The sequence below is a fragment of the Amyelois transitella genome, chromosome 19, assembly GCF_032362555.1.
Source record: "Amyelois transitella isolate CPQ chromosome 19, ilAmyTran1.1, whole genome shotgun sequence".
Classification (NCBI taxonomy): domain Eukaryota; kingdom Metazoa; phylum Arthropoda; class Insecta; order Lepidoptera; family Pyralidae; genus Amyelois; species Amyelois transitella.
This window is the reverse complement of record NC_083522.1, coordinates 7,947,774-7,959,959: the sequence shown is the minus strand read 5'-3', so window position 1 is coordinate 7,959,959 and position 12,186 is coordinate 7,947,774. Positions and strand designations below refer to the sequence as shown.

The 12,186-nt window shown below is 35.4% G+C and overlaps 1 protein-coding gene across 2 annotated transcripts in view; it reads left to right on the top strand.

Moving 5' to 3' along the window:
• The window catches only part of LOC106132630 (uncharacterized), a 51,720-nt gene that overhangs the window by 20,705 nt on the left and 18,829 nt on the right, over positions 1-12,186 (top strand). For both annotated transcript variants that reach the window (XM_013332086.2, XM_060949707.1), the window contains exons 2-5: positions 434-555; positions 4,386-4,516; positions 5,220-5,409; positions 6,076-6,286. In XM_013332086.2, coding sequence (XP_013187540.2) covers positions 542-555; positions 4,386-4,516; positions 5,220-5,409; positions 6,076-6,286 — 546 coding nt within the window. In that variant the 5' untranslated portion in view covers positions 434-541. The remainder of the gene's footprint in view (positions 1-433; positions 556-4,385; positions 4,517-5,219; positions 5,410-6,075; positions 6,287-12,186) is intronic.

The following is a 12,186-nucleotide window of genomic DNA, read 5'->3' as shown; positions in this document are numbered from 1 at the left end:
CCATTTATCGAGGAAGGCTTTAGGCTATATAACATCACGCTGCAACTATAAGGAGCAAAGATATAATGGAATATGTGAAAAAAAAACGGGGAAAATTATTGAGAGCTTAAGTGATGCCCAAAATAACTATTCCACGCGGACAAAGTCGCGGGCACAGCTAGTTTTTTAAATAAAAGTTATATCTTGTAGGGATTTTAATAGTTTTAATTGTAAATAAATAAAATTATAACTTCTTAGTAACAAACGGACAACCGTATGTATAGAAACTCATACGCGGAACTCCTTCGTCCCGCCATAAATTCGGCGGAGAAGAAAATTAACTGACTGCTTACTCTAGATTAATTAACTTACTCTGACTGCGCTTCACCTTCGATTAAGTAAGCTTAATCTATCGCTATAATCTCTTTAATAATTTGTTTTGTATTTTTCGCAGGGTGGAGGGCGACGCGAGAGCGACGACGCGGGTCGATGCGCGTGCGACGGCCGCGTCCCGCCCGCGCCGCCCGCTCCCCCACCGCACCCCCTGCGAGCTCTGGATGACATGCCGGTACTCAGGTATGTTATTACGCAAGCACTAGAAAATGCAATTATTACCTAACTAACAATACATACATACATACATAAAATCACGCCTCTTTCCCGGAGGGGTAGGCAGAGACTACCTCTTTCCACTTGCCACGATCTCTGTATATTTCCTTTGCTTCATCCACATTCATAACTCTCTTCATGCAAGCTCGGCGGTTTCGGGTACTTTATGTTTTTACTAACAATACATGTAGAAAATACAAACCTAAGGTTAGTACTCATTTCTATTGCCACGATCCTTGCATACTTCATGCTAGCTCATCAGTTTAGGGTACTCTTGAACTGACTTTTTGCCAGAAACTGACACAATTATCAATGTCCAATACAAACCTGTATACATACATTGCAACAATTTTTCGAAAAGCTTCTTCCAGTATTTGACGTCAACCAATGTTGTGAAACCAAACGTTTTGACAATTATTAAGCGATATGAAGTATCCTATAATAATGAATAAAAATTTAGAATTTTTGTTTTGAGTAGCAATTTTAGAATTGACTTACCTCCTAAATAATGGTCTTAGTCATAATTGGAATCCCAGTTTTGCCAGCGAGGGTGCATTCGGGACATAAACTGTTTAAGATGATCATTTTGAGAAATTCCTAGGTGAGAAAAACAATTGGGAAAACCTCCATCCGAAAGCTAGTTTGTTACCGACATTCTTCCGGAAAACGTTTCGCAACAAGTGATTCCCATCAAATAGGAACAAAGAAAACATTTTATCCATTACTCATCACTCGCGCCACCGCCCGTCCGAAGAAACAATTGAACACAAAATACCAGCAAAACCACAAAAATACAGTCCAAAACTGCACTTTATTACCAAACTCCTTAAGTATTCATTTTCCTTATAAATTTCTTTCAAATGCAACCGAGTTCAGTGACTGCGCTAATTGCGCATGCGTACTGCGTATCTAGATTTTACATGTTGGGCCTAACAATTTTCTTCAGACGTGATGTGTGCGAAAAACGGTCAAGTGCGTTTTGGTAGACATGCGAAGAGACTTTATATTACGAGTACTTGTAGTAAGACAAGTCAATGCTAGATTCTTGAAAATACTAAAAAGTTACGTTAAGCTGTATGGCAAATTGCGATTCAAACATTGACAGGTTGCTAACCCATCGCCTAGAAGAAGAATCTCAAGCTTGTAAGTCTAACCTTTAGTCGCCTTATACGCATCCCTAGGAAAGAGATAGAATAGTCCTATTCTGAAGTGCCTGAAAAAAACATGGCATTATTCTTTTATTATATAACTAGCTTTCCCCCGCGACTCCGTCCGCGCGGATGTCGGTCTTCGCGTAGATGGTTTATTTCTCCATTTTATTTTCAGTCCGGTCAATTTAGACCAAAAAATAGGAATGAAGCTACATTAATTCCCATCAAGCTGAAAATGAGTATAATTGTTTAAAACACAATCAAAAGCATTATTTCAAAATTCCCCATGATTCCGGTTTAAGGAACAAAATTACCCAAGGTCAAAGGTAAGAAAATGGGATTTTCACGATTTTCTTCAAAACGTTTTATAGGAAATTTACCTCAGACATAGATTGTAGATCATAAAGATATTTATAAAAAGGAATCAATATTTTTTTTTCAATAAAGCTACCGTTTCTGAGATGAAAATGAAGATGATGATGATTACGATGCAAAAAGTTGCAAGCGTCATAATATGCATAAGCACGTCTCGTATATACTCTATGTAGCAGTAATATAAGTAAAAATATTGTTCTGTCGGTAATTTTAACTTGAATTCAAAATATAAAATATACATAAGTATAATGAAACCCAGTCCCTTAATTTATACTGTAGTGAAACCTTGAGACAACATCTGTCTCTCTGTTTAATTGTGTACGTGGCTAGGGTCGTATAGCTGCTTTATCTCAGAATGCTCAACACATGAAATACCGTTAGTCTTTAATAATAGTTGTCCTTGCGGAGATACCGTTGTCGGCTATGGACACCACGGCCTCTCATGCCCTAGGAGTGCCGGCCGTTTAGAGCACCATGCCGCCCTAAATGATATAATCCTCCGTGCTCTTGCCACCATCCATGTTCCAGCCGTTCTAGAACCAAACGGTCTGGCTCAGGATGATGCCAAGAGACCGGATGGTATGACTTTGGTACCCTGGAGATTGGGGCGGCCTTTGGTGTGGGATGCTACTTGTGTCGACACACTTGCGCCGTCTCATCTTCAGGTTACTAAATCTAAGGCCGTTCTGCTTCAAATGAGGCAAAAAACCTCAAAAGGCGCAAATATGTAGTTATCGGTAATATCTATACTTTTGAACCTTTTGGGGTAGAAACTCTGGGACCGGGGGGCCTATCTGCCCATCAGCTTTTCCGACAATTGTCGAAAAAGCTAATTGAGGTATCTCTTGACCGGAGGGCTGGAAATTATCTGGCTCAGAGAATCAGCATTGCCATTCGAATTGGCAATGATGCCAGCCTTCTGGGCACATTCCCACATGTTGATGCTCTGCAAGGACTGTACAATTTATAAATTAAATTTTAGTTTGTAGTCATCTTTTTTCTTTCTTTTTATAAGTAGTTTTAGTTTTAATTTGATTATTGCATTGAATTTGATAATTGTAATCTCTATTATTGTCCTAAGATGATTTTCTTCACTTAGGGTTATTCTATTTTTTTTTAAATAATAAATGCGAAAGTTAGTCTTGAGTGCCACTGCGTAGTGAAAACACGTGTTTATTCTAACCTATTTCAGACTTTTTCAAGTTTAATAATAAAAATGTAAAAAAAAAACGCGCTAATAGTACACTACCTCAGAGGTGGCAAGGAAACGGATGCATATTATGACGCTTGCAACTTTTTGCATCGTTATATCACAGAAACGGTAGCTTTGTTGAAAAAAAATATTGATACCTTTTTTATAGATAACTTTATGATCTACAATTTATGTCTGAGGTAATTTTCCGATTTGAAAAACTTACCGTTTTAAAGAAAATTGCGATACACCCATTTTTTACCTTTGACCGTAAGTAAATTTTTTTCCTTAAACCGGAATCATGGGGAATTTTGAAATAATGCTTTTGATTGTGTTTTAAATAATTATACTCATTTTCAGCTTGATGGGAATTAATGTAGCTATGTAGTATTTTTTCATAGTAATTAGTAGCGGCCCGCTTGTGCAGCAAACGGTTCAAGCCAAAGCCGACTTTAGGCGCTACAGGTTACGGCGCTAAATCCACTGCGGGTAACACAACGTGTGTTCGCGGTTCTACAGAACAACGTCTATAAACTGAAAAATTTAGATTTTTTTTTCTTCCTATTTTACGCCCAGGATAATAAGGTATAATTATACCAAGTTTCATCAAAATCGAACCGTTAGTTTTCACGTGATGCCTGAACATACAGACAGACAGACAAAAATTTTTTTAATCACATTTTTGTATTTGGTATCGATCCAGTAACACCCCCTGCTATTTATTTTTTCAATATTTTCAATGTACAGAATTGACCTTTCTACAGATTTATTATATGTATAGATATAGATAAATAAATAAATATACCTATACGGGACCAATTACACAGATTGAGTTAGCCTCGAAGTAAGTTCGAGACTTGTGCTACGAGATACTAACTCAACGAAACTATGTATATTTTGCATTAAATACTTATATAGATAAACTTTTTTTCTCATCATTCCCTGGCCGGGATTCTAACCCGGGACCTCCGGTGTCACAGACAAGCGTATAACCGCTGCGCCACAGAGGCCGTCAAAGCATAGTACTTTATTTTCCTAGTATATTAATTTGTCATTCAAGTTTACTTACCATGATTCAGATCCAACCCCCTATATATCGAGGAAGAGGAACAAGAGGTAGTGATAATCGTGGACTCGCTGGAGGAAGCTGCAGAAGGGGAGGTGGTGGACGCGCCTCGCACCCCGCGCCGGGCGCCTTCTACATCATCAGGTGAGAATCATCATGTCAGCCGTCAAATTTTAATTTTATGATATAGATCTTTTCATAGATTTTCACCACGTATTCATTTAAAGGTTCTTTCCCAAAAACTGTCTTCCTGCCAATACCAAGACAGTTTTTCAGTGTCTGAAATGAATTAAATGAAAATTGCTGATGAGGTGGAAAAGATACTTAAGTCTTTCTTGTAATTTTAAGCGCATATTAGGAAAACAACCAAGTAACTAGTTTAGCTCGACGATTTTTTTAGGGTATCATAAGTCTAATGTAAAAAATGTTAAGTCTATTCTATCCAGCTGTGTATGTTTCTTCGAAATTACATATACATACATATAATCACGTCCATATCCCTTGCGGGGTAGACAGAGCCAACAGTCTTAAAAAGACCGATGGGCCACGCTCAGTCGCTTGGCTTAATGACAGAATTTAGATTCATATATTGACAGGTAGCCTGTCGCCTAAAAGAGTCCCAAGTTTATTAAGCCCATTCCTCAGTCGCTTTTAACGACATACATGGAAAAGAGATGGAGTATTCCTATTCTTTTTTCTAATGGTGCCGGGAACCACACGACAAATTACATATAATTACAGCGTATTCTTGCAACCAGATTTCTATGACCAATCACTCCTTTCGAAGAGGCGTTTATTTGTGAGAGAGGTCATTGACTTGAGATGAGAACATTTCTTTAACTCCCAGGGTATGGCAGCGGTGGCGGTAGCAACGGCCGCGTCTCCCCAAACTTACCAAAGACGGAGTTCATTGAACCGCGACTGTCTGACTCCGACAAGAATGATGGATCTCACACCACCTCCGACTCTGACAGCCCTGTATGCACCCTCTCCAGGAGTCTGAAGGAGGATATCAGATCGTGTTTAGGAGGTTGCAGGTTAGTGATTTTGTATTACTGCACTCTTGAGACGCTGCATGGAGATGCCAACAATGAGATGTCAAAGATTGGTTGCTGAAGGCCCAAGATCCCAGATCTTTAAACGTGGATGAAGATGCAAGAGGCTTATGTCCAGGAATGGACAACTGAAAATGATAATGATAAGGCTAGTGTTTTGGAGATATCGATTTAAGAATATGGCAAATATATAACCCGGTGTCTATTTGAAATCGAAAAAAATGTGCACTAAAGATGTAATATAGATAGAGTGCTCCTATGTGTTCTTATTTCGAAGGGCATTTTCCTAAGTCATATAATAATATCTGGGTGACGAACCAAATTCAAATACTGAATTTTTATTAATTATTATAGGACATTTCAAACATCGTTACTTATTGGATATATTATATATATTATAAGATATGAAATCTTTGGTTTCACAATATTGGTTGATGTTAAATAAATTACTAAAAAACTAAGTTTACTGCCGCTTCCAAATCATCAGTGCAGAGGAAGCGGTAACAACCTGCACTGCAGCATTTCCTTCAATGAGGTCAACTTCACAATTATCCAAACTTAGAATTGAACCACACCTTAGAACCATACCACAAATGTTTTTATTTTATGAAATCAGTATATATGTGAAATCATTATTCTATTCTATAGATGGGAGAAAGACGTCGGCGACGTCGTAGAAGCAGCCGTGAGAGGAGCGGGGGGTATCAGCGCGGCGCGTGCGCGTCTTCACGCGGCCCTTTTGGCCCTGCACGAGCCCGCTCGCATCCCGAACAGAGGGCCCTCGCTGCCTTACTGCGGCCCTGGGGTCAGGCCCGGTGACGTCACCATGATGCCCAAAACTACGGAGATGTCTTTGCTGGTAAGTTTATTATTATTTAAGCGAAGATACATAAGGCCGTCCTGGTAAAGGGTCAGGTCAAAAGTACCCGAAACCGCAGCTTGCATGAAGAGAGTTATGAATGTGGATGAAGCGAAGGGAGTTTGCAGAGATCGTGGCAAGGAGGTAGTCTCTGCCTAACCCTCGGGGAAAGAGGCGTGATTTTTATGTATGTATGTATGTATGTATACATAAAGACAATGGTCACAAGACTATGTTGAGCTGGAGCAGCTGCTGACACGCTATATATTTCTTCGCGCCTGTGTGCGGCTCTGTCTGAACAGGAATCTCGACGCCTTACTCCGGCCCTGGTTTCAGGTCCAGTAATGTCACCATGATGCCGAAAACTACGGAAATGTCTTTGCTAGTAAGTTTTTTTGGAAGAAAAATATGGTGCGTTTAGAATTGAGATTCGGATTTTGTAATAGGTCGTAAGTAGAATCCTATGTTAACAGATTTTAAAAAACAAAAGAATTTGACTGGGTCAAATCCCAAAGATACAAGGGTTGACTAACAACAGATTCTACTCTCTCTTTTTTTTAAAGGACATACTGATAACAACTTGAAACATAATGTACTTTGTGTATAATTATATTTATAGAAAAAGTCATTGTTTTCACTTAATATCAACAAAGCATATTCCTAAAACGAATTCATTATTGGTACGGCATTGTTTAAACATATGTAGTAGTAATGATTTTTTTTTTATTCAGACAAAGGATATTACCATACCAAATCGTGCAAGAACAAACTATTTCTTAAAGGTACTTAATTTATATTTTTGATGGTAATCGTGATAATGGTGGCCTAGTTACATGAATGTAAATTAAGATAATTCCGACTTGGCCCTTTGTCAGAGCGCAACATGTGAAGACCCTTAAGGCTTTTAATACGATTCATTAAAAACCAATCATTTTGCACATATACCTCCGACCATAGATGATTTAAATAAATAATAGGTAGAGTAAACACTGCTCATATAAGAACGCGCATTTGCAATTGAGAGTAGGAAAGTACTTATGTTTTTTTAACCGACTTCAAAAGAAGGATCCGGTTTTCGGAGGTTTCCGGCACCCTAGAACAGAACGACTCTATATCTTTCCTATAGGTGTCGTAAAAGGCGACTAAGGGATACGCTTAAGCGATAGTCTTTTCAAAGCTGTTGGCTCTGCCTACCCCACAAGGAATATAGACGTGACAATATGTATTTAGAAATAGAGTTATATGCTCAACGCATTCCATGGGATTTAAATCTTCTATGTGTAACAGTCACTAACCAAAAACCTTCAGGGCGAGAAACAATTATTTTCCAAAACGATACGTAATATTTATTTCGTGATTCAAGTTATTATTAAAGGGCTCGGAATTATAACTGCCCTTATAATTATGTGTTATATTATTTATATATAATTGTCGATAAAATATGTTCGTTTGTGCACGGTCGATAACAATAATTGTTTCGGCTTTGGGGCGTTAATTGGTGTGGAATAAATAATAACATTTAGTATCGTTATTGGTTTGAAGTGTTAGCTTACACAAAGAGCAATAAACCTGATGAAATTTCTTATCCGTACATACATGTAGTCGCGTCTATATCCCTTGCGGGGTAGACAGAGCCAACAGTCTTGTAAAGACTAAAAGGCCACGTTCAGCTGTATGGCTTTATGATGGAATTGAGATTCAAACAGTGACAGGCTGCTAGCTCGTCGCTTACAAGAGAAATCTCAATTTTAAAAGCCTATCCTTTAGTCGCCTTTAACAAAATCCATGGGATATATATGGAGTGGTTCTTTGGCTGCTGTAAATGATTATGAAAACTGGAACACCTTATAGAGAACCATTATGGTCATGCTAAACTAGTAAAATAAACTATGAAATGACGTCTTAACAATAGCTGTTTACACTGATGAGCATTTTTCAATGAAGTGTAAAAATCGAAGATCTGGATCATCTGATCTGTATCTTGTGGTATACTCGTATGAGGGTCATTATGACCCTGTGGCTATAATGGCCCTCATATACCACAAAAAACATAGAAATGAGATCTTCATACAAATTCGTTTTACGAAAATTCCATAGTAACATCAGGCGACCAAGGTTTTCGTAAGAAAAAAAATCTCAATCTTTTGTTCATTGACATTGTATAGCATTAATAATGCGTGTTTCCATACTATCACACATCCTAATCACATTACAGCATTCAAACCGCAAATTATCATAAAGATGTAAATCTTTCTTCGTTGGTACAAAGAAAATTACATAGTATTAAATAGCAGATTTTGTGATAGTTGCGAGTATCGTTTTGCTAGGCTATCAATTAAATTGTTTGATGTTATGTTATACAATCCGTGAAGGAAAGTTATAGACTCATTAAAACAATTGGTTCCCGGAGGGATAGGTAGAGATTCTGTGTTTCTACTATTATACGTATGAAAAACTTTTTGTTATCAATTTTTTATTTTAAATATATTTATTAATTTTACCATACTATTAATTATTTATGCTTAATGCAAATTTTATTGATTAAGAGGTTGTTAAATACTACATGTCACCTATCTACTTGCTTATTACCTATACCTGCATACTTCTTTTGCTTAGACTTCACGGTAAGAGCATCGGTTAATATTCAACTGATGTACATAACTTTGAAAATACTGCCCTGCAGCACCTAAAACGCAGTAAGAGAAAAAACGCGGTTTCGAGAAAACCGCGAAATACTTTTTGATGCTTTATTTTATATTATTATTTTATATAATTTGATGAAATGTTTTTACTACAATGAATAACTGATATCAAAGATTGAACTGACATCAAAAATATATCTAACATTTTGTTTATTTCCAAAATATAAAAGTTTTTTTTAAACAAGGCCTATTACGTGCTATTACTGCATCCAAAAATGTAAACATATGCAGATTAAAATGCGGCAAAAAAACCTAGCACTGCAAATATTTTGATTTGTTTGCAGCGTTGCAGACTAATTTGCAGCAAAACGTTTTCTTTACTGCATTTTAATTTGTATCTTGAATATGCGTGTAGTAATGAAATACAGAAGTCTACTTCTGTCCTCTTGGACATGGAAGTGTGGCGGATACATCATCAACAAGAGTTTAGCTCTTAAATTAAATTGATATTAAACAAATTGTACATATAAAGTCTTTATTATAAAAACAAGTTAGTACAACGTGAAAAATAAAAAAAAATATATACTATTTGAGCAAAAGGGACTAATTTAAGTATTTTTAACTAAATTAATATATATGTTTACAGCCTATATTAGGAACACAGCTTTTGGCTTTGGCAAAAACCAAATGAGATCTTTTTAATAATGGCACATTTTTTAAATCAAAAAATATATATAATAATTCTTCTATAAAAAAAATAATATGGATATGAGTATTCTATACTCAGTATCATCATTATCAAAACTTATAAAGAAACATCAAAAACATAAATATTAAAAAAAAAAAAAACTAGTTAACAGAAAATTAACTTTTCATAAAAAAAGAGTTTTAAAGAATACACAATCTGCAGAGTGAATAATAACTTAATAATCATTATTCCTCAGATTGATTAGATTAATTTACTAATCATGGATAAAACACATTTTATTAACAATCCTCATCAAAAACAATTTCCTCTGGTTCATCTGTTTCCTCAGCTAACACAGGTAAACTTTTCCAAAATGCCAATTTTTTTTTTTGGCATCAACGGTCCTAATATCTTTATTATATTTTGTTTTTTGGTAGAAGTGATACCCTTAGGTGTACTTTTTATATCAGGTTTAGGATATTTTTTTGATTTTAAGCAATTTAATTGGCTGTATTCTTCATCAAAATCTTTTTTATAATAGAGGCAGTATTTGCCCCTAGTAACATTTATTTCAACTATATCTTTGAGGTGTACTCTATTACCATCTTCATCTTTAAGTTTTTGTTGAGCAATATGCGCCTTAAAAAGGAAGAAATCAGATATTTCCATCTTTTTTATACATATTTTGCCGGAACTTGCAGATCCAACGGCGGCGCAAAAATCTTCAAAGTCGTATACTTTTTTCTTTTTAGTTAAAGATGATTCTACAGAATGGTGAAATGAGTCAGCGGACATAAACGTATGCCCCGGCTCAAAATATTTCAATGTAATTTTTGTAGCAGCAATATCCTTGCTATTAATAAATTGCTATTAAATATGTAATTAAACACCAGTTTTTATTTTGAGCCGAACAATTATCAAGCCATAATGTAATGGTTTCAGCATCAAAAACGTTTTAAACAAAACTAAATAAGGTATTTTGATTTTGCTGAAAATTAGTTGGTATTTATTTCAGGACCTACTTTATGAATACTAAATAAGATACCGTATTCAACTCTTTTGCTGCATTTTAATTAGTAATTCATATAATATTTATAAATGCAGTAAAAATCCTTACCATACAAAAATGTATTACTGCATTTTAATATACATGCATTAATATTTATTTAGGTATACATCAAAGATTTTTTGAGGCAGAGACGATATTCACTGCGTTTAAGGTGGTGAAATCATGGAGCCGCGTATACGTAACTGCTCTTACTGTATGTTAGTTAGTTTTCAGTGTAATCTGAAATGCGTTTTTGAGTTACTGCAATCTAAAAAATTGATTTTTTTATCTTAAAAATCCTTGTATTAAAAAATCTGTTAAATCACATTGCTCCTTATGACGTACGCTATAAAGTTCAGTATTAAACACAAAACTCTTAAAATGTCTATTACTGCGTTTTAGGTGCTGCAGGGCAGAATAGTCATTGATACACGGCCGAGGTGGAATTTGAAACTGTGCATCACACATTTTATTCGACTACCAACGCTCTTTTTAATTACGAGTTGAGAAGTCACAATTTAAATAAGTATCTACATATGCATATGAAGAAATATTACACTTATTTTGTAGTCATGTTATACCTAAAATAAAAAGCGAAACTGGAATTTGTTCTCGAGATACGATCATAGTTACACAAACACTCGTTTGATCTCAATCAATTCTGTCAATCAAACATTTTGAGATGGCATGGAGGACTATCGATTGAAGAGTCGTTGAGTGCCTACAATCATTTTGATCAAAGAATTTGGGTCTTATCGGCGTGTGATGACAGGGCTTAATAAAATGATATTATTACATGTAAATTACAAAGCAATTATGTTTCAATGTTTCATTAAACTTTCAGGGTCACAGGACATTTAAGTATTTATTTATTATGGTTAGTAATTATAAAAATTTTATTCGGTTTCTTGGCCAAGTAATCACTTAAAACTTTTTGAAAATATTTTCTTCATAATTTTAAACGCACTCAATAGTCTATTCACTCCTTATAAATATTCGAAAACTCCTCATAAAATACTCGTTTAAAATTTTGTAATAATTATAGGGTGATTTATAATTTGTCTTCACAGCCCTTCATTAATTTCCAATATTTGCATATAATATGTTTTTAAACTGACAAAATAGCCTACGGCGATGTGCAATGAGCCAAGTTATGTCAAATTATTATAAAAATTTGTTCGTAATTAACACATTAAATTTTATTTATTATGATGCAATTAAATTTACATCAATGTTTAACGATAATGTTAGATGTACTACTCTGTCAAGAAAGTAGCAGGAAAAGATCAATAATACACAAACTGTTTGTTATTCATCCAAATTTATTTTATCACCTTCAAAATATGCTCCTTTAGAAACGATACACTTACGCCAACGAATAATCCAATCATCAAAACATTTTTTAAACGCTGTTTCCGGAATTGAGGTCAGTTCTCGCCGCGAATTCTCTTTTATGTCTTCTACCGATTGAAAACGGGTGCCACGAAGTGGTAATTTGAGTTTAGGAAAAAGAAAAAAGTCG